The following is a 26,260-nucleotide window of genomic DNA, read 5'->3' on the forward strand; positions in this document are numbered from 1 at the left end:
GCAGGCAGTTCCACCTTCCTTCCCTATTCTGATTGGGTGACGCTGAGAGGCGTGACACGCACGTAATCCAGACGCCATGTTAGCTGTTGTGGCAACTTCCACAGAGTGTGACGTTTTGCGACAGGCGTAAAGCTGAAATGGGGGCGGTGTTTGCGGGATCAGCTGACAGCCCCGTGATTCCTACAGTCCCCGGAAGTAAGGGAAGTGGCTTGTGAAGTCGGAGACCGGGGGGGGGGTAGATCGGGAGGATGTTCGGGGATGAGGAAGACACGGACTTTATCTCCCCCACAGGAGGGTGAGTGACTCAGTTGTTCAATCTTCCTTTGTCCAACTTCAGCAGTGACCGATAAGGGATTATGGGAGTTGTAGTTTAAAGCCATTGAATGTAGAGGGGTGTCAGAAACATGAAATGCACATTTACTGCCCAGAATTCATTTAGATTGAAGGTGACTCTTTGGGTGGCAGGGAATGCTGGGTAATGTAGTTTGTTAGTGGCTCGCTGCCTGGTCAGCATTGCTATGGGCCAGGTATTGGCCAAGGGCTGTTGGACTAGTAACTAGTATCTGTCACTTTCTGCCTGTTTTGTTGCACTGCTGCTTCTGACTCCTGTATCAATGTAGCTAATGGCAGCTGATTAACAGACCTGGAGGTGAAGTGACTCTGGCCCCATTGTCTTAATGGAGATTAAATAGAAATGCTGTAAATGTTGTTTGAGTGGAGTTGCCCTGTGGCACCGGGGCAGGTAAGGTGCGTTACTGGGTGCTACTGGGTGCTACTGGGGGAAGTGACTGTGCAGGGGAAAGCAGAAGTTCAGGAGTCGGAATGGAACTGAACCTGTACACTTCCCTGTTGTGGGGGAGCGTTTCTGAGTTGGGAGACTGTGGGGTCTTTATATGTGAGTTGTATCAGGAGTCAGAACCAGCAGTGCAGGGAAGGGAAAGGGACAGACACAGTGACAGTTACACATAACTATAAACCCAGTGAGAATGAGGAATGAATGGATATTGGGGAGTTGTATCAGGAGTCAGAACCAACAGTGCAGGGAAGGGAAAGGGACAGGCACAGTGACAGTTACACATAACTATAAACCCAGTGAGAATGAGGAATGAATGGATATTGGGGAGTTGTATCAGGAGTCAGAACCAGCAGTGCAGGGAAGGGAAAGGGACAGACACAGTGACAGTTACACATAACTATAAACCCAGTGAGAATGAGGAATGAATGGATATTGGGGAGTTGTATCAGGAGTCAGAACCAGCAGTGCAGGGAAGGGAAAGGGACAGGGACAGACACAGTGACAGTTACACATAACTATAAACCCAGTGAGAATGAGGGATGAATGGGTATTGGGGAGTTGTATCAGGAGTCAGAACCAGCAGTGCAGGGAAGGGAAAGGGACAGGCACAGTGACAGTTACACATAACTATAAACCCAGTGAGAATGAGGGATGAATGGGTATTGGGGAGTTGTATCAGGAGTCAGAACCAGCAGTGCAGGGAAGGGAAAGGGACAGGCACAGTGACAGTTACACATAACTATAAACCCAGTGAGAATGAGGGATGAATGGATATTGGGGAGTTGTATCAGGAGTCAGAACCAGCAGTGCAGGGAAGGGAAAGGGACAGACACAGTGACAGTTACACATAACTATAAACCCAGTGAGAATGAGGGATGAATGGGTATTGGGGAGTTGTATCAGGAGTCAGAACCAGCAGTGCAGGGAAGGGAAAGGGACAGACACAGTGACAGTTACACATAACTATAAACCCAGTGAGAATGAGGGATGAATGGATATTGGGGAGTTGTATCAGGAGTCAGAACCAGCAGTGCAGGGAAGGGAAAGGGACAGACACAGTGACAGTTACACATAACTATAAACCCAGTGAGAATGAGGAATGAATGGATATTGGGGAGTTGTATCAGGAGTCAGAACCAGCAGTGCAGGGAAGGGAAAGGGACAGACACAGTGACAGTTACACATAACTATAAACCCAGTGAGAATGAGGGATGAATGGATATTGGGGAGTTGTATCAGGAGTCAGAACCAGCAGTGCAGGGAAGGGAAAGGGACAGACACAGTGACAGTTACACATAACTATAAACCCAGTGAGAATGAGGAATGAATGGATATTGGGGAGTTGTATCAGGAGTCAGAACCAGCAGTGCAGGGAAGGGACAGACACAGTGACAGTTACACATAACTATAAACCCAGTGAGAATGAGGAATGAATGGGTATTGGGGAGTTGTATCAGGAGTCAGAACCAGCAGTGCAGGGAAGGGAAAGGGACAGACACAGTGACAGTTACACATAACTATAAACCCAGTGAGAATGAGGAATGAATGGATATTGGGGAGTTGTATCAGGAGTCAGAACCAGCAGTGAAGGGAAAGGGACAGACACAGTGACAGTTACACATAACTATAAACCCAGTGAGAATGAGGGATGAATGGATATTGGGGAGTTGTATCAGGAGTCAGAACCAGCAGTGCAGGGAAGGGAAAGGGACAGACACAGTGACAGTTACACATAACTATAAACCCAGTGAGAATGAGGGATGAATGGGTATTGGGGAGTTGTATCAGGAGTCAGAACCAGCAGTGCAGGGAAGGGAAAGGGACAGACACAGTGACAGTTACACATAACTATAAACCCAGTGAGAATGAGGGATGAATGGGTATTGGGGAGTTGTATCAGGAGTCAGAACCAGCAGTGCAGGGAAGGGAAAGGGACAGACACAGTGACAGTTACACATAACTATAAACCCAGTGAGAATGAGGAATGAGTGGATATTGGGAATTTTCATAGATTTTTATTTTCTTCAATTATTTGGATGATGTTCCCCTTTAACAAATCCCAGCCTGAAACATGGCTATGGGGCAGTGTGGGGCATTTCCTGCCGGGCAGTGAAAGTGGAGTCAGATGCTCCCTATTAGAGTGTCAGCCTTACAGCGGAGCCATTCTCCCTGGTCACATGACCCTCCCACCTCCCTGGGGAGTTCGGCCAGTCGGCACCACTTGGGCAGCACATACCACACGGATGTGAGAGGGGCCGGGCTGGGCTCAGGGCTGCGGCACATCGCCATGTCCCGGGACTGGAGGAGAGACTATCTCTGGCAGTTGGATCATGGGTTGGTGGCAATGCTGTAAAACCGTCTCTGTGCCCGCGGGGCGAGGGGGGGGGTGTGGGTAGCAGCTGATTGGTCAGATTCACACCAGTCTGGGCAGGCACACCGATCTGCCAGCTGGGAGCCGTGGGTATCTATGCAGGGCACCAGCAGGATGTGGGGGTTTGGCAGCACTACAGTAAAGTAAGACTTTCTCTCTCACCCCAGGGCAAAGCTGGCATCTCTCTTTGGCATGGATCAAAGCACCTCCGGACAGGGAAATGAATCTTTCCAATACACTGCCCCAAAGCAGCCAAAGAAGGGCCCCGGGGCCACTGGTAAGAATATCGATTCCTGATTCAATAGGTTGCCATGCACACAGTGGGCACTGGGGGGCGCTGTTCTGTGGGTAGCAGTGTGGCAGCTCCTATCAATATTATTGTGTATAATGTATTATCATTGCTGTTTTTGCTTCTGTAGGTGGCAAACCCAACAAGCCCTCTGGACCAGCTGGTTCTGGTACCGCTCCTGCTGTTCTCTTTGCTACAGCTGTTCATGCCTACAGATAGTAAGTCCAGTTCAACTAAACCTGTAGGGGAGTGTAATTCCCGGTACACAGCTATTGGCTTCCTCTCTGGCCTACACACAGCAGCCCTGTCTTGCTTTATGGCAGGGGTTGTTTGTCAGGCCAGTAGCCCAGAAGGGCTTGCTAAGGTTACAGCTGTAACACTGCCGGCCGGAGAGACCTGTGATAGCCACTGGTTTCCTTACCCCCTGCTTGTGTTTCCTGCAGCATTAATGGGCAGTACGTGAAGCAGGGCAAATTCGGATTTGCGGTTCTGGGGAATCACACTGCTAAGGAGGTAAGTGGGTACCGGAACCGGCACTTGCAGTATCCGGACCTTCCATAGCAGGCACTTGTGGTTCTTCCTGGTACTGACCAGCCTTTCTCTGCATTTCAGTACAGGATCCTTCTCTATGTGAGCCAACAGCAGCCGGTCACTGCCGCCAAGATCCACCCAGGATTTGTGTTCACAGTAAGTGCCCCCAGGGGGGTATTTGCCATGTTTAATTTAGGATAGTGGGATTGGCAGCTGCATTGCACCATGGGAAATTAGCCCCCCTTTCTCTTCCTATTGGTCTAATGGAAATTTGAAGAGGTCACTGTGTAAATAATTTCATAACTATGGCACATAGGGATTCCCCTGTACTAAGCACAATTCAGCAGGAACAGCCCCCTTAGTTTGCTCTATACCTGTACAGAGAGATACCATAAAACTATGGCACATAGGGATTCCCCTGTACTAAGCACAATTCAGCAGGAACAGCCCCCTAAGTTTGCCCATAGCCTGTACAGAGAGATCCCATAAAACTATGGCACATAGGGATTCCCCTGTACTATGCACAATTCAGCAGGAACAGCCCCCTAAGTTTGCCCATAGCCTGTACAGAGAGATACCATAAAACTGTGGCACATAGGGATTCCCCTGTACTAAGCACAATTCAGCAGGAACAGCCCCCTAAGTTTGCCCATAGCCTGTACAGAGAGATCCCATAAAACTATGGCACATAGGGATTCCCCTGTACTAAGCACAATTCAGCAGGAACAGCCCCCTAAGTTTGCTCATAGCCTGTACAGAGAGATACCATAAAACTATGGCACATAGGGATTCCCCTGTACTAAGCACAATTCAGCAGGAACAGCCCTCCTTAGTTTGCCCATAACCTGTACAGAGAGATACCATAAAACTATGGCACATAGGGATTTCCCTGTACTAAGCACAATTCAGCAGGAACAGCCCCCTAAGTTTGCTCATAGCCTGTACAGAGAGATACCATAAAACTATGGCACATAGGGATTCCCCTGTACTAAGCACAATTCAGCAGGAACAGCCCCCTAAGTTTGCTCATAGCCTGTACAGAGAGATACCATAACACTATGCACATAGGGATTTCCCTGTACTAAGCACAATTCAGCAGGAACAGCCCCCTAAGTTTGCTCATAGCCTGTACAGAGAGATATCATAAAACTATGGCACATAGGGATTCCCCTGTACTAAGCACAATTCAGCAGGAACAGCCCCCTACGTTTGCTCATAGCCTGTACAGAGAGATACCATAAAACTATGGCACATAGGGATTCCCCTGTACTAAGCACAATTCAGCAGGAACAGCCCCCTAAGTTTGCCCATAGCCTGTACAGAGAGATACCATAAAACTATGGCACATAGGGATTCCCCTGTACTAAGCACAATTCAGCAGGAACAGCCCCCTAAGTTTGCCCATAGCCTGTACAGAGAGATACCATAAAACTATGGCACATAGGGATTCCCCTGTACTAAGCACAATTCAGCAGGAACAGCCCCCTAAGTTTGCTCATAGCCTGTACAGAGAGATACCATAACACTATGCACATAGGGATTTCCCTGTACTAAGCACAATTCAGCAGGAACAGCCCCCTAAGTTTGCTCATAGCCTGTACAGAGAGATACCATAACACTATGCACATAGGGATTCCCCTGTACTAAGCACAATTCAGCAGGAACAGCCCCCTACGTTTGCTCATAGCCTGTACAGAGAGATACCATAAAACTATGGCACATAGGGATTCCCCTGTACTAAGCACAATTCAGCAGGAACAGCCCCCTAAGTTTGCTCATAGCCTGTACAGAGAGATATCATAAAACTATGGCACATAGGGATTCCCCTGTACTAAGCACAATTCAGCAGGAACAGCCCCCTACGTTTGCTCATAGCCTGTACAGAGAGATACCATAAAACTATGGCACATAGGGATTCCCCTGTACTAAGCACAATTCAGCAGGAACAGCCCCCTAAGTTTGCCCATAGCCTGTACAGAGAGATACCATAAAACTATGGCACATAGGGATTCCCCTGTACTAAGCACAATTCAGCAGGAACAGTCAGTTATATTTCCTGTTTATCAGTGGATAAACAAGCGCTTCCTTTTTGCTCCTCCCATCAGGTTCAGCCCAATCACTACGCAGCTTTCTACGATGATCAGCGGCAGAGCTGGTCGGTGATGTTTGAGTCGGAAGCAGCCGCTGTTGATTTCAGTAAGCAGGTATTTATACTCAGGAGTCGGACTCATGCAAAGATGTATCTGGTGTGGAGGAATTGACAAGCAGGGATCAGCAACTCCTTTAGCTCTGGCTGTCTGGTTGCTAGATAAATTTGGCCTTAGCAACCCAACACCATTTTAAATTCCATACTGGGGGGGGCGGGGTCAGCCAAATAAGCTCAATTTGCAGAAATCTTTTACAGGAAATTGATAATCTCATTACAGGTGGGTGTGGCCAAGTGTAACTCCTCCCCTGCTCTGGATACAGTCATCTACCAGGATCTTCTCCCTGGGGAGGGACAAGCGGCGGACCTCGGGGACTTGCTGGAAGTGGCCTACACAGGGTGGTTATTTCAGAACCATGAATTGGGCCAGGTTTGTGTCCAGGGGATCATATTTGAATCTGATTGGCTAGGAGCCGTCCCACTGGCCTGGATTGGCTAACGTCCATTCTGTGTGTCTGTCTAGGTGTTTGACTCCAACGTGCAGAAGGACAAACTCCTGAGACTCAAGCTGGGATCTGGGAAAGTCATTAAGGTACAACAGGGGGGGGACCAAACTGCCTTCCTGCCCCAACAGGATTTTATTCTGGTTTTGTAAATGTCCAGAATGGTACCAGGTTGGGCATCCTGGGGTTAATTCATCGGTATCAGTAATTGGATTTGATTGGTTGGTGGCTGGTTTCTATCTAACCAATCCTATTAATTCCCTTGGGGAGCAGGGCTGGGAAGAAGGCATGCTGGGAATAAAGAAAGGAGGGAAACGATTGGTCGTGATCCCACCGGCGCTAGGCTACGGATCCCAAGGGGTCGCCGGACGCATTCCTCCTAACGCAACCTTGGCGTTCGAGGTGGACATTAAACGAGTGAGTTATACCCTCCTCTTCTCTCTCACCCCATGTTGCACCCCCTGGGGGTATTGTTTAAAGGGCTGATCCTGCTCGACTCTCTGCCTCCCAAAAGGAAACATTATTTTCTTTTCTGCAGATGAAGGTGAGAGATCAGGGGTCTGACAGGCAGAGCGTTGGATCCAGAGATTCCCCGGTGTCTCTTCCAGACTGTCAGCCTGCGGAAATGTTGCCCCAGCCGCCTTCTTCCGTGCCACCCAAGCCTGGGTAAGGAATGTGATTGGGCCACATGTATTGGCCTGGATACTACTGGGGCAGAAACCAGACTCATTTATATATATGTTATATATATATATATATATATATATATATATATATATATATATATATACCCAGTTGCCCTTATTGGAAATGTTTGGGTGTGCTTCCCCTTTAACCAGAGTTCCATGCTGATTTATAGCCCAATGATCCCAGAACCAATAGATATAAAGCCCAATACGTACATTTTATTGCCTTTACATCTGTTGGTTCTGGGACCATAAGCCCCTCCCTGCTGCCAACACCAGTACGGTACTAACCGGACCTTCCTCTCCTTACAGGGAGCCGGCAATCCGTGCCAAGTCCAACTCCATCAGTGAGCAGCTAGCAGTAAGTATCTCAGCGCCAAGCTGACCCGTTGTTCCCCCATTGGACCCCTTAGCGTGAGTGACTGCATCGTTATTTTCCTGCCATGTTGTTCCGTTCCTCAGAACCCTGATGTGGCCAAAGCCAAGCTGATATCCAGGATGGCCAAGATGGGGCAGCCAATGTTGCCGTTCATATCCGGGACCCCCCAGCCAGACTCCAGTGATTCTGAAATAGAGGTAGGTCGGTTCTTGGCCAATTACAGTTGGAGAAATCACAACTACAACTCCCAGAATCCTCTCTTCAGATTATATATCTTTTGTATTATAGGATCCAAATACCCAGAGAGCCGTGCCCAGTCCAGTTGCCCCTCTGCCCGTCCGACCCACCCCCCAGATGAACCACGTGCCAGCTGCTCAGGTTCCGCCCGCGGGTAATGATAGCTGCCTATAAGGTGTTTGTTGCACCCCCTTTCATGTTTGGGGGGTCTCTAATAACCCATTCCGTGTCTCTGGTTCCTCTGCAGTCCCCCAGACTGTACCAACTCTTCAGGGGACGTCGGCAGCCCTAATGCCAGTTGGACCCATTCAGCCTCAGGCTCTCGCCCCGGGGATATCACCTGGGTTCCAGGTAACACACATATTCCTTTATTACAGAAGGCTGCTGGGAGTTGTAGTATCAATGACTACAGACCCAAGCCCCTCCCATTTGCGGCATTTGTTTTGCAGCCATACGTGCAGTATCCATATGCCCAGAGTGCCAGCACCCAGCTGCAGTCGGTGGCGCCAGTGTACCCGCCCCAGATACAGACGCCATCGCACTTCCAAGGTTGGTTGGCAGAGATTATTTCATGTATTCATCTCGTATTCCTTCTGTATCATTCACATATCATTTGTCTTGTTTCCAAGCTGGAGGCGACGTCACCTCTTTCCTGATGACGGAAGCGCGGCAGCACAGCACCGAGATCCGCATGTCCATTGGCAAAATAGCCGACAAGATTGACACCTTGGCTTCCAAAGTAAGTCACACTCACAGCGCTATTCCATCTCTCTCCCCTCCCTCAGTCATATGGTCTCTTCCTCCCTCCCCCTTCCACTCATTCATAGGGTCTCTTCCTCCCTCCCCTTCCACTCAGTCATATGGTCTCTTCCTCCCTCCCCTCCCACTAAGTCATAGGGTCTCTTCCTCCCTCCCCTCCCACTAAGTCATAGGGTCTCTTCCTCCCTCCCCTTCCACTCAGTCATATGGTCTCTTCCTCCCTCCCACTCATTCATAGGGTCTCTTCCTCCCTCCCACTTGTTCTAATGGTCTCTTCCTCCTTCCTCTCCCACTCATTCATATGGTCTCTTCCTCCCTCCCACTTGTTCTAATGGTCTCTTCCTCTCCCACTCATTCATAGGGTCTCTTCCTCCCTCCCCTCCCACTCATTCATAGGGTCTCTTCCTCCCTCCCACTTGTTCTAATGGTCTCTTCCTCCCTCCCACTTGTTCTAATGGTCTCTTCCTCTCCCACTCATTCTCATGGTCTCTTCCTCCCTCCCCTCCCACTCATTCATAGGGTCTCTTCCTCCCTCCCACTTGTTCTAATGGTCTCTTCCTCTCCCACTCATTCTCATGGTCTCTTCCTCCCTCCCCTCCCACTCATTCATAGGGTCTCTTCCTCCCTCCCACTTGTTCTAATGGTCTCTTCCTCTCCCACTCATTTTCATGGTCTCTTCTTTCCTCCCCTCCCACTCATTCATAGGGTCTCTTCCTCCCTCCCCTCCCACTCATTCATAGGGTCTCTTCCTCCCTCCCACTTGTTCTAATGGTCTCTTCCTCCCTCCCACTTGTTCTAATGGTCTCTTCCTCTCCCACTCATTCTCATGGTCTCTTCCTCCATCCCCTCCCACTCATTCATAGGGTGTCTTCCTCCCTCCCACTTGTTCTAATGGTCTCTTCCTCCCTCCCACTTGTTCTAATGGTCTCTTCCTCCCTCCCACTTGTTCTAATGGTCTCTTCCTCTCCCACTCATTCTCATGGTCTCTTCCTCCCTCCCCTCCCACTTGTTCTAATGGTCTCTTCCTCCCTCCCACTTGTTCTAATGGTCTCTTCCTCTCCCACTCATTCTCATGGTCTCTTCCTCCCTCCCCTCCCACTTGTTCTAATGGTCTCTTCCTCTCCCACTCATTCTCATGGTCTCTTCCTCCCTCCCCTCCCACTCATTCATAGGGTCTCTTCCTCCCTCCCACTTGTTCTAATGGTCTCTTCCTCTCCCACTCATTTTCATGGTCTCTTCTTTCCTCCCCTCCCACTCATTCATAGGGTCTCTTCCTCCCTCCCCTCCCACTCATTCATAGGGTCTCTTCCTCCCTCCCACTTGTTCTAATGGTCTCTTCCTCCCTCCTCTCCCACTCATTCTTATGGTTTCTTCTTCCCTTCCCTCCCATTCATTCGTATGGTTTCTTCTTCCCTTCCCTCCCATTCATTCGTATGGTCTCTTCCTCCCCCCCCCATTCATTCTCATGGTTTACTATTCCATGTACAGGTGGACAATCTTCAGAAGGAGAATTCCGCCAGCTCCTCCCATTTGCTCCCCGGTATCACCTCGATCACTATGGAGAGCGCGATGATCATGAACAATATTCAGCGGATTATCCAGGTGACACATACACACTGCCCACTGTGTTTTATTCTGTGCCAGCTGGGTCCCCCATATGCCGTGAATAGTAAGCCAGTAAGTGCCAGCAGGCTATATGCCGCTTGGCCACACAAGTCCATGATTAAATTAAAGGCCACAGGCCATATAGACTATAGGAGCTAAGGAACTGGGGGTCACCGTGTGAGTGGTTATGTTAATACACAGCCAGTGCATGGGGAGCTCAGTATAAAATCTGATTGGCTGCTTCTCTTGTCCGCCAGGAGAACGAGCGTCTGAAACACGAAGTGCTGGAGAAAAGCAGTCGCATTGAGGAACAGAACGGCAAAATCAGCGAGCTGATAAATCGCAACCAGAAGTAAGTGCCAGTCTGTGCCACCCCCATACAGGCCCCCTCAGTGTTCCCTCCGCCATGCTTCTTTGTTTTCCCTTGCGGTTCCTCAGGGGTGGGGCTTAGTCAGGATTTATAGGGATATAAATTGTATTATATTATTGGCAGCAAAGTTCTAGTGAGGGAGTGGCCTGTATTGTAGTCTGACCCCATACAGAACAATGAGAACAAACATGGCTGTAACCCAATTCCCATCAGGATGCTTGTAATGGGGTCCCCCCAGCCGATCTGTTATAGGCAGTAAGCGCAGAGAGCATGGAAAGGCAAATTCCAGCAGGAAAAGGTATGGGGAGGGGCAACTTCCATGTCAGGAAAGTGCCAAGGTTTTGGAAAGGGGGCAAGGGCTTCCAGCAGAATGCTGAATGCATGGGAAAGGGAAAGGGAGCAGGAAGTGCCAGGGCATGGTGAAAGGGACAGAGTGCTTCTAGCCAGGAAGTGCAAGGTGCCATGGGAAAGTGGCAAGCCTTCTGTGCGCAAGGTGTCATGGGTAAATGGGAACAAGGGTACGGCAGCAGGGATAGTGCAGAATGCTATGGGAAAGGGGCAATGGCTTCCAGCAGGAGTGTCCAAGGTGGCATTGGGAAAGTGGGCAAAGGCTTCCAGCATGAGTGCGGGATGCATGGGAAAAATGGGACAAGTGCTTCCAGCGAAGTGCTTCTTGTGCATGGAAAGGTGGCAAGGCTTCCTAGCAGGGAATGTGCCAAGTCATTGGGAAAGGACAAGGCTTCCAGCAGGAAGTGCCAAGGTGCATGGGAAAGGGACAAGGCTTCCAGCAGGAAGTGCCAAGGTGCATGGGAAAGGGGCAAGGCTTCCAGCAGGAAGTGCCAAGGTGCATGGGAAAGGGACAAGGGTACCAACAGGAAGTGCAGAGATGCATGGGAAAGGGGCAAGGCTTCCAGCAGGAAGTGCCAAGGTGCATGGGAAAGGGACAAGGGTACCAACAGGAAGTGAAGAGATGCATGGGAAAGGGGCAAGGCTTCCAGCAGGAAGTGCCAAGGTGCATGGGAAAGGGACAAGGGTTCCAGCAGGAAGTGCAAAGATGCATGGGAAAGGGGCAAGGGTTCCAGCAGGAAGTGCCAAGGTGCATGGGAAAGGGGCAAGGGTTCCAGCAGGAAGTGCCAAGGTGCATGGGAAAGGGGCAAGGGTTCCAGCAGGAAGTACCTAATCATGGGAAAGGGGTCAAGTTGCTTCCAGCAGTGGAATGTGCAGAGATGCCATTGGGAAAGGGGCAAGGGTTCCAGCAGATAGAGATGCATGGGAAAGGGGCAAGGGTTCCAGCAGGAAGTGCAGAGATGCATGGGAAAGGGGCAAGGGTTCCAGCAGGAAGTGCAGAGATGCATGGGAAAGGGGCAAGGGTTCCAGCAGGAAGTGCAGAGATGCATGGGAAAGGGGCAAGGGTTCCAGCAGGAAGTGCAGAGATGCATGGGAAAGGGGCAAGGGTTCCAGCAGGAAGTGCAGAGATGCATGGGAAAGGGGAAAGGGTTCCAGCAGGAAGTGCAGAGATGCATGGAAAGGGGCAAGGGTTCCAGCGAGTGCGAGATGCATGGGAAAGGGGAAGGTTCCAGCAGGAAGTGCAGAGATGCATGGGAAAGGGACAAGGGTTCCAGCAGGAAGTGCAGAGATGCATGGGAAAGGGGCAAGGGTTCCAGCAGGAAGTGCAGAGATGCATGGGAAAGGGGCAAGGGTTCCAGCAGGAAGTGCAGAGATGCATGGGAAAGGGGCAAGGGTTCCAGCAGGAAGTGCAGATATGCATGGAAAGGGGCAAGGGTTCCAGCAGGAAAGTGCAGAGATGCATGGGAGGGCAAGGGTTCCAGCAGGAAGTGCAGAGATGCATGGGAAAGGGGCAAGGGTTCCAGCAGGAAGTGCAGAGATGCATGGGAAAGGGGCAAGGGTAGAAACATGTCCCTTTTGCCACTTTCAGAGGTGCAGGAGACCTCAGAGCACAGCAAGACCAGAGCCAAGTCTGAGAAGGAGACTCGCCGACAGCTGGAGGTGCGACTGTCAGCCCTGGAGGATGAAGTGTCAGACTTAAAGGCGGAGAAGGAAAATTTGGAGAAGGTAACATTTCCTACCTCCCATATACTGGGCTAGTGATTTCAGGCCATAACAGCAGAGTGGAATGATTAAGGGCTGATTAATGTATAGCCCAGAAGGTGTTGTTGAACTACAATTCCCAGAACCTCCAGCCATCTGTAACTGTGATACTGGCAACAGCCCCTATAGCAGCGAGGCTTCTGGGAAGTCACTTCCAACCCATCCTGCTTTGTGTTGTGGGCAGAGCCTTGCGGAGAGGAAGAGGCGGTCCCAGCAGGAACGGCAGCGGGCGGAGGAGGAACAGGAAGAGCTGCGCAGATCTTTGCAGGAAGAGGTGGAGGAGTTACGGCAAGTCCTGAGGAAGACCAGGGAGCAGGCAGCAGCTGAGCAGGTAGGGGGGGGGGGCCCGTGTCCCTTACTGGGATGGATATAGTCTGAGCCAGGAGTAAGGCTTGTGGCACATACTGTGTAACTCGCTCCCATTCCATCAACCAGGTGTCGTCTCGAAGTCGGAACGGGCAGAGACAGTCAGAGCTTGAGGAGCAGGCAGCCCAGCTCCAGCCTCTCAGGGACCAGGTGAGGCCCCATTTGTATTAATTAGTGTTATATTAATATGAAATCCGTTCCACAGGAAACTATGGCTCATTTGTTTTGGCTTCATATGGAACTGCCCCCCGGGTAATCTCCCCCCAGTACTTACCCAGGTACAGAGCTCTGATTCTCTGTACTTCCTGCTCCTGGGCTGCTCTCTTTCCCATGGTCAGGCAGGAACCCCCCCTGGGTAAGTGAATCCAATCTCCCCCCAGTACTTACCCAGGTACAGAGCTCTGATTCTCTGTACTTCCTGCTCCTGGGCTGCTCTCTTTCCCATGGTCAGACAGGAACCTCCCCCTGGGTAAGTGAATCCAATCTCCCCCCAGTACTTACCCAGAGGTACAGAGCTCTTGATTCTCTGTACTTCCTGCTCCTGGGCTGCTCTCTTCCCCATGGTCAGGCAGGAACCTCCCCTGGGTAAGTGAATCCAATCTCCCCCCCAGTACTTACCCAGGTACAGAGCTCTGATTCTCTGTACTTCCTGCTCCTGGGCTGCTCTCTTTCCATGGTCAGGCAGGAACCTCCCCTGGGTAAGTGAATCCAATCTCCCCCAGTACTTACCCAGGTACAGAGCTCTGATTCTCTGTACTTCCTGCTCCTGGGCTGCTCTCTTTCCCCCATGGTCAGGCAGGAACCTCCCCCTGGGTAAGTGAATCCAATCTCCCCCAGTACTTACCCAGGTACAGAAGCCTGATTCTCTGTACTCCCTGCCCTGGGCTGCCTCTTCCCATGGTCAGGCAGGAACCCCCCTGGGTAGTGAATCCAATCTCCCCCAGTACTTACCCGGTACAGAGCTCTGATCTCTGTACTTCCTGCTCCTGGGCTGCTCTCTTTCCCATGGTCAGACAGGAACCTCCCCTGGGTAAGTGAATCCAATCTCCCCCCAGTACTTACCCAGGTACAGAGCTCTGATTTTCTGTACTTCCCTGCTCCTGGGCTGCTCTCTTTCCCATGGTCAGGCAGGAACCCCCCCCCCTGGGTAAGTGAATCCAATCTCCCCCAGTACTTACCCAGGTACAGAGCTCTGATTCTCTGTACTTCCTGCTCCTGGGCTGCTCTCTTTCCCATGGTCAGACAGGAACCTCCCCTGGGTAAGTGAATCCAATCTCCCCCCAGTACTTACCCAGGTACAGAGCTCAGATTCTCTGTACTTCCTGGGCTGCTCTCTTTCCCATGGCTATGGGCAGGTTTTCTGCCTCCTCGTGCAATATTTGCCCTATTTTGCCCCACATTGTGAGTTGTTCTCCTTTGATCCCCACAGTGTGCCATGCTGGAGAGGCGGATGGCGGCCATGTTGGAAGAGCAAAAGAAATCTAAGGAGAAGGAGAGCTGTTCTGCCCCCGAGCAGGTAAGTTCTATGGGTTCCAATGCACCCTAGATACCCAAACCAACCAATCAGCAGTTGGCACTGTACTGGTTCTGTGTGACCCACTCCTAATCTCTGTGTAATGTGTTTGGGTCAGGCCCTGGCACTGAGACTGAATGAGCAGAAAGTGGCAGAGCTGCAGGAACAAGCTGCCCAGCTTCAGCCCCTGAGGGAGAAGGTAAGTCGGCCATTAGGCCTTCCCCATGATTCCTAGCCGATATCTCCCAGCATGCCCTGTGCAGCCATTCAGCTCTCCCCCTTCCCTGCAGTATGAGCGCCTACGGGGTCAGATGTCCGCCCTGCTGGAAGAACAAACCAAGTGGCAGTCTCAGGAGGCACCGGGCACAGACACCACTGAAGAGGTAAGTTCTACCAGGCGATACAGTGCAGGCACAATCAACATGGCAGCTTCTGCTCTTGTTTATAATATGGAGACTTTCCCACACTCTGTAATCTCGCTCACGTTCCCTATCTGGCCGTCTCGGTCTAGGTGAAGAAGATAATGAACAGGGTGTTCCAGGGCCTGCGGGGGGAGTTCGAGCTGGAGGAGATGTACAGCGGCAGGGAGGTCCTTGGAACCATAATGAGCACCATAAAGGTAAAGGGCATTGTGGGTAAACCTGCCTGTAGTCTGATTTTACCAGGTATTTTAATTGGGTCAGGGGGCCCCTGACTCTCTGTACTTCCTGCTCCTGGGCTGCTCTCTTTCCCATGGTCAGGCAGGAACCTCCCCCTGGGTAAGTGAATCCAATCTCCCCCCAGTACTTACCCAGGTACAGAGCTCTGATTCTCTGTACTTCCTGCTCCTGGGCTGCTCTCTTTCCCATGGTCAGGCAGGAACCTCCCCCTGGGTAAGTGAATCCAATCTCCCCCCAGTACTTACCCAGGTACAGAGCTCTGATTCTCTGTACTTCCTGCTCCTGGGCTGCTCTCTTTCCCATGGTCAGGCAGGAACCCCCCCTTGGTAAGTGAATCCAATCTCCCCCCAGTACTTACCCAGGTACAGAGCTCTGATGCTCTGTACTTCCTGCTCCTGGGCTGCTCTCTTTCCCATGGTCAGGCAGGAACCCCCCCCCCGGGTAAGTGAATCCAATCTCCCCCCAGTACTTACCCAGGTACAGAGCTCTGATTCTGTGTACTTCCTGCTCCTGGGCTGCTCTCTTTCCCATGGTCAGGCAGGAACCCCCCCTGGGTAAGTGAATCCAATCTCCCCCCAGTACTTACCCAGGTACAGAGCTCTGATGCTCTGTACTTCCTGCTCCTGGGCTGCTCTCTTTCCCATGGTCAGGCAGGAACCCCCCCCCCCCCCCGGGTAAGTGAATCCAATCTCCCCCCAGTACTTACCCAGGTACAGAGCTCTGATTGTCTGTACTTCCCTGCTCCTGGGCTGCTCTCTTTCCCATGGTCAGGCAGGAACCCCCCCTGGGTAAGTGAATCCAATCTCCCCCCAGTACTTACCCAGATACAGAGCTCTGATTCTCTGTACTTCCTGCTCCTGGGCTGCTCTCTTTCCCATGGTCAGGCAGGAACCCCCCCTGGGTAAGTGAATCCAATCTCCCCCCAGTACTTACCCAGGTACAGAGCTCTGATTCTCTGTACTTCCTGCTCCTGGGCTGCTCTCTTTCCCATGGTCAGGCAGGAACCCCCCCCCCGGGTAAGTGAATCCAATCTCCCCCCAGTACTTACTCAGGTACAGAGCTCTGATTTGCTGTACTTCTTGCTTTTGGGCTGCTCTCTTTCCCATGGTCAGGCAGGAACCTCCCCCTGGGTAAGTGAATCCAATCTCCCCCCAGTACTTACCCAGATACAGAGCTCTGATTCTCTGTACTTCCTGCTCCTGGGCTGCTTTCTTTCCCATGGTCAGGCAGGAACCCCCCCCCCTGGGTAAGTGAATCCAATCTCCCCCCAGTACTTACCCAGGTACAGAGCTCTGATTCTCTGTACTTCCTGCTCCTGGGCTGCTCTCTTCCCCATGGTCAGACAGGAACCTCCCCCTGGGTAAGTGAATCCAATCTCCCCCCAGTACTTACCCAGGTACAGAGCTCTGATTCTCTGTACTTCCTGCTCCTGGGCTGCTCTCTTTCCCATGGTCAGGCAGGAACCTCCCCCTGGGTAAGTGAATCCAATCTCCCCCCAGTACTTACCCAGGTACAGAGCTCTGATTCTCTGTACTTCCTGCTCCTGGGCTGCTCTCTTCCCCATGGTCAGACAGGAACCTCCCCCTGGGTAAGTGAATCCAATCTCCCCCCAGTACTTACCCAGGTACAGAGCTCTGATTCTCTGTACTTCCTGCTCCTGGGCTGCTCTCTTCCCCATGGTCAGACAGGAACCTCCCCCTGGGTAAGTGAATCCAATCTCCCCCCAGTACTTACCCAGGTACAGAGCTCTGATTCTCTGTACTTCCTGCTCCTGGGCTGCTCTCTTTCCCATGGGCCAGCATCCAAGCTGCCCCCGGTGCTTAGCAATATACAGGCATTTAGTTTGCCCTACTTCCTGTTGCTTGGCAGCTCCCCCTCCCTAATTAACCTGGGGGGTCACAGCCAAGGAAGGGGGGGGTCCCATTGCTATGGGAAGAGAGCAGCCCCGGGGCAGTGGGAAAGGAGGGGGATTAACCCCATAAAAGCCAGAGGTTTCTAGTAAGGGCCCATGACTTGCCACATACAGAGGCATTTACTTTTAGAACATTATCAGGGCAATAGGGCCAGAGGGGTAGTGGGGCAATTGCCATTTCTAATGCCCCCGATCTCTTTGGGTTCATGACCAGGCAACGACTCTGCAGCTTCTGAAGCAGAACCAGCCCGAGGCAGCACCTCAGAGCAGCGGTGAGGAAGAGGAGGAGGAGGATGAAGATGAGGCCCAGGTTGTATCTCCAGCCCCCAGGGCTGCCGTTGTCCCCCCGGACCAAGAAGGAAATTCTGATCCGAAGGAGGATTGGGCCTCTGGGGCAGCCAGTGAGGAAGCTTCAGCTGCACTGGGGGAACATGGGGAGGCAGAGGAGGAGCGGAGTGAAGGCCGGGACTTTACTATAGAGCAAGTGGGGGAGGATGGTTCTGACCCGGTTCAGGTCATACAGGAGAATTTAGAGGAGACCTCAGCCCTGGTACATATGATGTCCAGTGACATGGAGTCCAGCACCGTTACCCCTGCGCCTGGAGCTGGGAAGGAACCGGAGCACTTACGAGGTGAACCCTTGGTTTCTGACCCTGGGGCCACTCCCACTGACCCCGGGGCCACCCCCACTGACCCCGGGGCCACCCCCACTGACCCCGGGGCCACCCCCACTGACCTCGGGGCCACGCCCATTGAGCCCAGGGCCACACCCATTGAGCCCAGGGCCACGCCCATTGAGCCCAGGGCCACGCCCATTGAGCCCAGGGCCACTCCCACAGACCCCAGGGCCACTCCTACAGAGGCTCATCCAGTTGCCCATGACTTACGGAGTCACAGTCGTAGCCCAGTGGCCCCACAGACTCAGGACTCAGAGACACCCAGCTCGGCGGCTGATGGAGGGAACTTAGAAGATGGCAAGTTGGAAGGACCGCCGCCCCTGGGAAGCGACGAGGAAACTGGTAGCCCCGTACCACCTCCACTAGCCCAAAGACCCAGTGCAAAGCCAGACAGAGCCCAGACACAGATGGAAAGGCCATTGGCTGAGCCAAAGCAAAAGCAGAAAATGAATATTGGGTAAGTACAAACGGTTTCTGTTTGTGGGGCTTTGTAGTCCAACACAATCATTCTACCCTTATTGCCCCCCCTACAGGCTGGAAGAGTCTGACGATGAAGACTTGTTTAAAACTCCCCCCATCAAACCTCAGGGGTCAAAACCGGAAGAGGAAGAAGAGGAGGAGGAAGTGGTAAATGTTTTATTCCCCCCCAGGCTGTAAATATAGTACTTACACAGTTATCTGCTCCTGGGCTGCTCTCTTTCCCATGGTACCTCCCCCTGGGTAAGTGAATCAGAGCTCTGTACCTGGGTAAGTACTGGGGGGAGATTGGATTCACTTACCCAGGGGGGGGGGTTCCTGCCTGACCATGGGAAAGAGAGCAGCCCAGGAGCAGGAAGTACAGAGAATCAGAGCTCTGTACCTGGGTAAGTACTGGGGGGAGATTGGATTCACTTACCCGGGGGGGGGGTTCCTGCCTGACCATGGGAAAGAGAGCAGCCCAGGAGCAGGAAGTACAGAGAATCACAGCTCTGTACCTGGGTAAGTACTGGGGGGAGATTGGATTCACTTACCCAGGGGGAGGTTCCTGTCTGACCATGGGAAAGAGAGCAGCCCAGGAGCAGGAAGTACAGAGAATCAGAGCTCTGTACCTGGGTAAGTACTGGGGGGAGATTGGATTCACTTACCCAGGGGGGGTTCCTGCCTGACCATGGGAAAGAGAGCAGCCCAGGAGCAGGAAGTACAGAGAATCAGAGCTCTGTACCTGGGTATGTACTGGGGGGAGATTGGATTCACTTACCCAGGGGGAGGTTCCTGCCTGACCATGGGAAAGAGAGCAGCCCAGGAGCAGGAAGTACAGAGAATCAGAGCTCTGTACCTGGGTAAGTACTGGGGGGAGATTGGATTCACTTACCCAGGGGGAGGTTCCTGCCTGACCATGGGAAAGAGAGCAGCCCAGGAGCAGGAAGTACAGAGAATCAGAGCTCTGTACCTGGGTAAGTACTGGGGGGAGATTGGATTCACTCACCCAGGGGAAGGTTCCTGCCTGACCATGGGAAAGAGAGCAGCCCAGGAGCAGGAAGTACAGAGAATCAGAGCTCTGTACCTGGGTAAGTACTGGGGGGAGATTGGATTCACTTACCCCAGGGGGGGGTTCCTGCCTGACCATGGGAAAGAGAGCAGCCCAGGAGCAGGAAGTACAGAGAATCAGAGCTCTGTACCTGGGTAAGTACTGGGGGGAGATTGGATTCACTTACCCAGGGGGAGGTTCCTGCCTGACCATGGGAAAGAGAGCAGCCCAGGAGCAGGAAGTACAGAGAATCAGAGCTCTGTACCTGGGTATGTACTGGGGGGAGATTGGATTCACTTACCCAGGGGGAGGTTCCTGCCTGACCATGGGAAAGAGAGCAGCCCAGGAGCAGGAAGTACAGAGAATCAGAGCTCTGTACCTGGGTAAGTACTGGGGGGAGATTGGATTCACTTACCCAGGGGGGGGTTCCTGCCTGACCATGGGAAAGAGAGCAGCCCAGGAGCAGGAAGTACAGAGAATCAGAGCTCTGTACCTGGGTAAGTACTGGGGGGAGATTGGATTCACTTACCCAGGGTGGGGTTCCTGCCTGACCATGGGAAAGAGAGCAGCCCAGGAGCAGGAAGTACAGAGAATCAGAGCTCTGTACCTGGGTATGTACTGGGGGGAGATTGGATTCACTTACCCAGGGGGAGGTTCCTGCCTGACCATGGGAAAGAGAGCAGCCCAGGAGCAGGAAGTACAGAGAATCAGAGCTCTGTACCTGGGTAAGTACTGGGGGGAGATTGGATTCACTTACCCAGGGGGAGGTTCCTGCCTGACCATGGGAAAGAGAGCAGCCCAGGAGCAGGAAGTACAGAGAATCAGAGCTCTGTACCTGGGTAAGTACTGGGGGGAGATTGGATTCACTTACCCAGGGGGAGGTTCCTGCCTGACCATGGGAAAGAGAGCAGCCCAGGAGCAGGAAGTACAGAGAATCAGAGCTCTGTACCTGGGTAAGTACTGGGGGGAGATTGGATTCACTTACCCAGGGGGAGGTTCCTGTCTGTACTTCCTGCTCCTGGGCTGCTCTCTTTCCCATGGTCAGAGTACAGCTCTGTGTGTGGCCTATAGAACCGGGGGCAGATTGGATATTAATACCCAAGGGATTATACCCTGGTTTGATATCTAATTAACATTTCATCTCCCCTCCCCTTTCTTGTTTGTGTATTTAGAGTATGAAAGGGTGCCCACCCCCAGCACCATTGTTCGGTGATGATGAAGAAGATGACGATGACCTTGACTGGTTGGGATGAAGGCCTGAACCCTATCTGCCACTGAGCCTTTATCCCCAGGTGGTGTATCTGTAGCTGTGAGAGCTCCGCCTCGGTGTAACAACATGGCTGCCTGGGCTGGGGGTCTCCGAGCAGCTTCTTGCCCTTCTGGCAGTGACCCGGGCTCCTGTGTATGGAACCTGCCCCCCCCCCAGGGTGCAGGAATACAAAGCCTTATACTGAGCGCCCCCTGCAGGATCGGACACATCCCCGCAGTGTTAAATTCAGCGTTTCTGCACTTAACCAGAATATTGGTTCCCTACTAATGGTTTCCTACCTACCTACCTACCTACTGACCTACCTACCTACCTACCTACCTACCTACCTAGTAAGTGTAAAAGGCTCGGCGCTGGGAAGGAACAATATCCACACACCGTGTCCTTAATAAACACATTTTCTCTCTTTTTTTATGTGAAATATGGTTTTCTCTTATTATTGGCCTCTTAAAGGGATGTGTTTGCTTTATGTAACCCATAGCAACGGAGTATGTTTTTTATACATTTTATTTTACAACCACCGCTGTTCATAGACCCTGTCTCTCCCTTAGCTCCAGGGGCCAGCATCTGGGTCGGTACTAATGGGCCAATGACAGACTCACAAACCCTCCCCCTGTAAGCAGTCAATAGTATTGTAGTCCCACCCACTGCTTCAGTCACAGCCCCTCCCCCTGTAAACTGGGGCTGTTGGTTTGATATTTCTAGGTAGGTTCCAGTGCTTCCCTGTAGGTGGGGAATTAGGAGGACACCCAACCCCATGACTCCCATGCTCTAGCCACAACTACAACTCCCAGCATCCATAGTCACGGGAGGATACCCAGCATAGTTAGGCAAGAACCTGAGGGACCGGCGTCTAAACCAGCGAGAAAAAGCGAGAAGGACAAACTTGGGCAGAGGATGGCAGAGTGGTTTATATGCAGGTTACAGGTGAGGCCAAGGGGGGCTACAGGTGAGGCTTAAGTTACAGGTGAGGCCATGGGGGGCTACAGGTGAGGCCAAGGGGGGCTACAGGTGAGGCTTAAGTTACAGGTGAGGCCAAGGGGGGCTACAGTTGAGGCTTAGGCTACAGGTGAGGCCAAGGGGGGCTACAGGTGAGGCTTAAGTTACAGGTGAGGCCAAGGGGGGCTACAGTTGAGGCTTAGGCTACAGGTGAGGCCAAGGGGGGCTACAGGTGAGGCTTAAGTTACAGGTGAGGCCAAGGGGGGCTACAGTTGAGGCTTAGGCTACAGGTGAGGCCAAGGGGGGCTACAGTTGAGGCTTAGGCTACAGGTGAGGCCAAGGGGGGCTACAGTTGAGGCTTAGGCTACAGGTGAGGCCAAGGGGGGGCTACAGTTGAGGCTTAGGCTACAGGTGAGGCCAAGGGGGGCTACAGTTGAGGCTACAGGTGAGGCCAAGGGGGCTTAGGTTACAGGTGAGGCCAAGGGGGCTACAGGTGAGGCCAAGGGGGCTACAGGTGAGGCCAAGGGGGCTACAGGTGAGGCCAAGGGGGCTACAGGTGAGGCCAAGGGGGCTAAAGGTGAGACATAGTTTACAGGTGAGACCAAGGGGGTTACAGGTGAGACTTAGGTTACAGGTGAGGCCAATGGGGCTACTGGTGAGACCAAGGGGGCTACAGGTGAGGCTTAGGTTATAAGTGAGGCCAATGGGGCTACAGGTGAGGCCAATGGGGCTACAGGTGAGGCCAATGGGGCTACAGGTGAGGCTTAGGTTATAAGTGAGGCCAATGGGGCTACAGGTGAGGCTTAGGTTATAAGTGAGGCCAATGGGGCTACAGGTGAGGCTTAGGTTATAAGTGAGGCCAATGGGGCTACAGGTGAGGCTTAGGTTATAAGTGAGGCCAATGGGGCTACAGGTGAGGCTTAGGTTATAAGTGAGGCCAATGGGGCTACAGGTGAGGCTTAGGTTATAAGTGAGGCCAATGGGGCTACAGGTGAAAGTCTGAGGCAACGTCTCTGTTCAGGACATAGCTGTTCATACATTGGATCTCCTCGCCCCCTCAGCCTACAGATACTCTCCCCTGAGTCCAGACTCTGAGTGTCACTCACTTGAAGAAGATGAGGATGAAGAAGACGCAGGCGATGGAGACAATGAGCCCAAAGGCGAAGCAGATCCTCAGGCAGTCGGTGGAGATGGAAGAAGGAGTAGGGGAAGGGTGGGCTTCCGACAGGGCAACCCGACGGGTGATGCCCAACAGGTAGGTACTGCGAATCTCCTGCATGTAGCTCCCGCCCCACAGCTGCCCCGGCTCGGGGGGCACCGACTCACTGACTGTGAAGATGGCGGAAAGGGGCAAGTGCAGGTCGTGGTTGGACGGAGAAGGAGAAGACCTTCCGCTGTTGCTCTCTGATGCCTCGGAGCCGTTGGTACACACGGAGGCCCGGCGCAGCGTCTCCTCGTCCGTTCTCAAGGCTTGGATGCCGCTCTCGGGCACCGGCGTGGCAGAGCGGCAGTAGGGGCACACCACGAAGCTCAGCAGCCGGCCCTTGCACACCAACCGCCTCAGGCAGTGCAAGCACAGCGAGTGGCCGCACAACAACGTCTTGGGCGCCCGCGATCTCGACGTGGCCTTGTAGGCCTCATAGCAGATCCGGCACTCGCACGGGGGCTCCTGGGTCTGGCCTTCTACATCTACCACCTCCATTTCCGCCGGCGGGGGGGGGGCAGAAACGTGATTCTGATATTGGGGGGGCTACTGACTGTCGGGGTGCAGATGCTTTAGAGATTCGTAGGGATCAAAACGCATTCCACGTGGGTCAAAAACGCGTCGGAGAGGAACCAGGTAGTTCCATCAAGGCCCCTCAATCCCACCCTGCCCTGGGGCGTAAGGAGGCTTTTTCTCTCGATTCTCCTGCTGAAATGCCCCCTCCAAAAACATCAGCGCCGCCCCCACGATCCGGTTCAACTCAAGCCGGGTTTAGTAAATCTCTCCAAGGGATGGAAACTTCTTATCCGAAAAACGATATCGGATTTGAGCAGGAAGCGTTTCCCCACCAAGCCCGTCACACCCGGAGTTCTTGGCATGCCTTGTTTTTGGGAAAAAAGCGGTAAAATTTAGCAGCGGCCCCCTTTCCAAAAACAAAATCGTAGAAAGTTGTAATATGGGGGTTGAAAACCCTCCCTCCTTATTGGAAACAGCCTGGGGGTGCCACTCGCACAAGCTCCCGTAGGACTGGGCCGCCCCTGTGTGCGGAATGAAGTCCAGTTGTGCACTGATCCGGCTTTTGTAGGGTGGGTCGGGGGATCTCACAGCGGGGCGGGGGGGCAGTTATTTATCACTAATTAACACCGAGTGCTTGGAAGTGAGGGTATTGGGCGCAGCTATGCAGTAAGTAGGGGCCTCACAGGGTAATGAACTTTGCCCACAAGCCAAAACCTCCCCCTATATCACATGGTTTAACCCAAGCCAGGGGCTACCAGCTGGCGCCATCACTTGCCCAGTCTGCTGTGGTGCCCGGTGTATCAGGGTGTTTGTATGGGGTTATTTAACTCCTCGGTGCCCAGCTCTTTGGGAAATTCTCAAGTTCACGGAAGTTGGCCTGATGTATCTGGGTGCCCGTAAGGGCCGGTCTGATGTATCTGGGTGCCCGTAGGGGCCGGCCTGATGTATCTGGGTGCCCGTAGGGGCCGGCCTGATGTATCTGGGTGCCCGTAGGGGCCGGCCTGATGTATCTGGGTGCCCCTAGGGGCCGGCCTGATGTATCTGGGTGCCCCTAGGGGCCAGTCTGTTGTATCTTGGCACCGGTCTGTTGTATCTTGGTGCCCATAGGCACCGGCCTGATGTATCTGGGTGCTGGTAGGGGCTGGTCTGATATATCTGGGTGCCCGTAGGGGCCGGCCTGATGTATCTGGGTGCCCGTAGGGGCTGGCCTGATGTATCTGGGTGCCCCTAGGGGCCGGCCTGATGTATCTGGGTGCCCCTAGGGGCCGGCCTGATGTATCTGGGTGCCCCTAGGGGCCGGCCTGATGTATCTGGGTGCCCCTAGGGGCCAGTCTGTTGTATCTTGGTGCCCATAGGCACCGGCCTGATGTATCTGGGTGCTGGTAGGGGCTGGTCTGATATATCTGGGTGCCCGTAGGCACCGGTCTGTTGTATCTTGGTGCCCGTAGGGGCCGGCCTGATGTATCTGGGTGCCCGTAGGCACCGGTCTGATGTATCTGGGTGCCCGTAGGCACCGGTCTGATGTATCTGGGTGCTGGTAGGGGCCGGTCTGATGTATCTGGGTGCCGGTAGGCGCCGGTCTGATGTATCTGAGTGGCCGTAGGCGCCGGTCTGATGTATCTGGGTGCCCGTAGGGGCCGGCCTGATGTATCTGGGTGCCCGTAGGCACCGGTCTGATGTATCTGGGTGCCCGTAGGCACCGGTCTGATGTATCTGGGTGCTGGTAGGGGCCGGTCTGATGTATCTGGGTGCCCGTAGGCACCGGTCTGATGTATCTGGGTGCTGGTAGGCGCCAGTCTGATGTATCTGGGTGCCCGTAGGCGCCGGCCTGATGTATCTGGGTACTGGGAATGTTCGGGCCTGTATGTGCCCACAGGAGTTGGTCTGTGTAGATTCAGACAAGACTGTACCAGATAAATCAGTTCCGGCCAGTAGGTGGCGCTGTGCCTTTGGGCAGTGTCAGTGCATTAAAAACTCCTATACCGTTGCCATTTGTAGACGAATTGGGGGGGAGAGGTCCGGACTCTGTCCTGTTGGGCGGGGCTATCCGCCTGCTGATCCAATGAATAAAGATCACTGGGGCAGGGGGTGCAGCTCACTTGTGCCCATTATTCCTAGTTAATCACTGATTTGCTGTGAGAGGTGGAGAGGGGCTGTTCCCCCACCCCCTGTTTGTATATACAGTTAACCCTATCCCGCCCTGAGAGTCTGATTCGTTATCCCTACAATATATAGAGGGCGGGGCTTTCTCTGCAATTCAATGTGTTTGGGCTGCTATAAAAGGGTCAGTGCATTTAGTTCTCATTATGTTCAATGGAGCAAGTCACACACAGACAGACGTATTCAGTAATATTAAGTTGCTTCCAATCTCCTGGGTGTGATATAAACCTAGGAAGGTACCCTATGCAACGGAGACGTGCAGTTGAACTACAAAGGATGCTGGGAATTGTAGTCCATCACTAACTATAAACTCAGATACGCCATTCTAAATGCCCCTCCTAACCAGCAAATGAATGATAGACCGCCCCACCCCCCCCCCCGAGGGCAGATTTCTGACCACCCAATTTAAGAAACACTATGAAACCCCCCCAAAAAAACTTAAGTTGCCCTTTAAACAGAATAAAGAAAAAAAAGCACAGTTTTATTTTTTAATATGAAGAGAATTTAATGGCGCGTGTTGCCTTTGCGGTCGCCACACAGACAAGTGCTTGACGCATGAGATGACGGGGAAGATGGCGGACAGGGCTAAGGCCTCGGTCACAAGTGCAAATTGCTCGGGGGGGGGGGGTAGTTTTTTTGCGGAATATTCTCAGAATAGAATCACACTCACACAGCACAAGTATATAGAGGGATATACGGGTTATTGCGCAGTTCTACACACTCCGCGCAACGGCTCCAGTTCATTTCTGGGCGGCGCCC

General features: G+C 52.8%; 1 protein-coding gene across 1 annotated transcript; it reads left to right on the top strand.

The window, feature by feature from the left end:
* Nucleotides 1–112: 112 nt before the first annotated feature.
* On the top strand, nucleotides 113–21,103 carry fkbp15 (FKBP prolyl isomerase 15). Its single transcript, XM_031891014.1, has 28 exons — nucleotides 113–295; nucleotides 3,335–3,444; nucleotides 3,587–3,674; nucleotides 3,900–3,969; nucleotides 4,069–4,143; nucleotides 6,093–6,191; nucleotides 6,414–6,563; nucleotides 6,657–6,725; nucleotides 6,910–7,053; nucleotides 7,175–7,302; nucleotides 7,635–7,683; nucleotides 7,785–7,898; nucleotides 7,990–8,092; nucleotides 8,186–8,289; nucleotides 8,388–8,487; nucleotides 8,568–8,677; nucleotides 10,186–10,299; nucleotides 10,560–10,655; nucleotides 12,011–12,745; nucleotides 12,966–13,112; nucleotides 13,217–13,297; nucleotides 14,577–14,663; nucleotides 14,779–14,859; nucleotides 14,951–15,043; nucleotides 15,172–15,279; nucleotides 17,446–18,365; nucleotides 18,442–18,535; nucleotides 20,588–21,103. The coding sequence occupies exons 1-28, from the start codon at nucleotides 249–251 to the stop codon at nucleotides 20,666–20,668; spliced, it is 4,197 nt and encodes a 1,398-aa protein (XP_031746874.1). The 5' UTR covers nucleotides 113–248; the 3' UTR covers nucleotides 20,669–21,103.
* The last annotated feature ends 5,157 nt before the right edge of the window (nucleotides 21,104–26,260 follow it).

This window comes from Xenopus tropicalis, chromosome 8 (assembly GCF_000004195.4).
Source record: "Xenopus tropicalis strain Nigerian chromosome 8, UCB_Xtro_10.0, whole genome shotgun sequence".
Taxonomy (NCBI): domain Eukaryota; kingdom Metazoa; phylum Chordata; class Amphibia; order Anura; family Pipidae; genus Xenopus; species Xenopus tropicalis.

What these genes read in the sequence shown, in the direction of transcription:
- fkbp15 (XM_031891014.1), top strand. Translation starts at nt 249, where the DNA reads ATGTTCGGGGATGAGGAAGACACGGACTTTATCTCCCCCACAGGAGG. An exon ending in GCTGTTCATGCCTACAGATA is followed by an intron (nt 3,675 to 3,899) that starts GTAAGTCCAGTT and finishes TGTTTCCTGCAG; the next exon opens with CATTAATGGGCAGTACGTGA. An exon ending in GACGCCATCGCACTTCCAAG is followed by an intron (nt 8,488 to 8,567) that starts GTTGGTTGGCAG and finishes CTTGTTTCCAAG; the next exon opens with CTGGAGGCGACGTCACCTCT.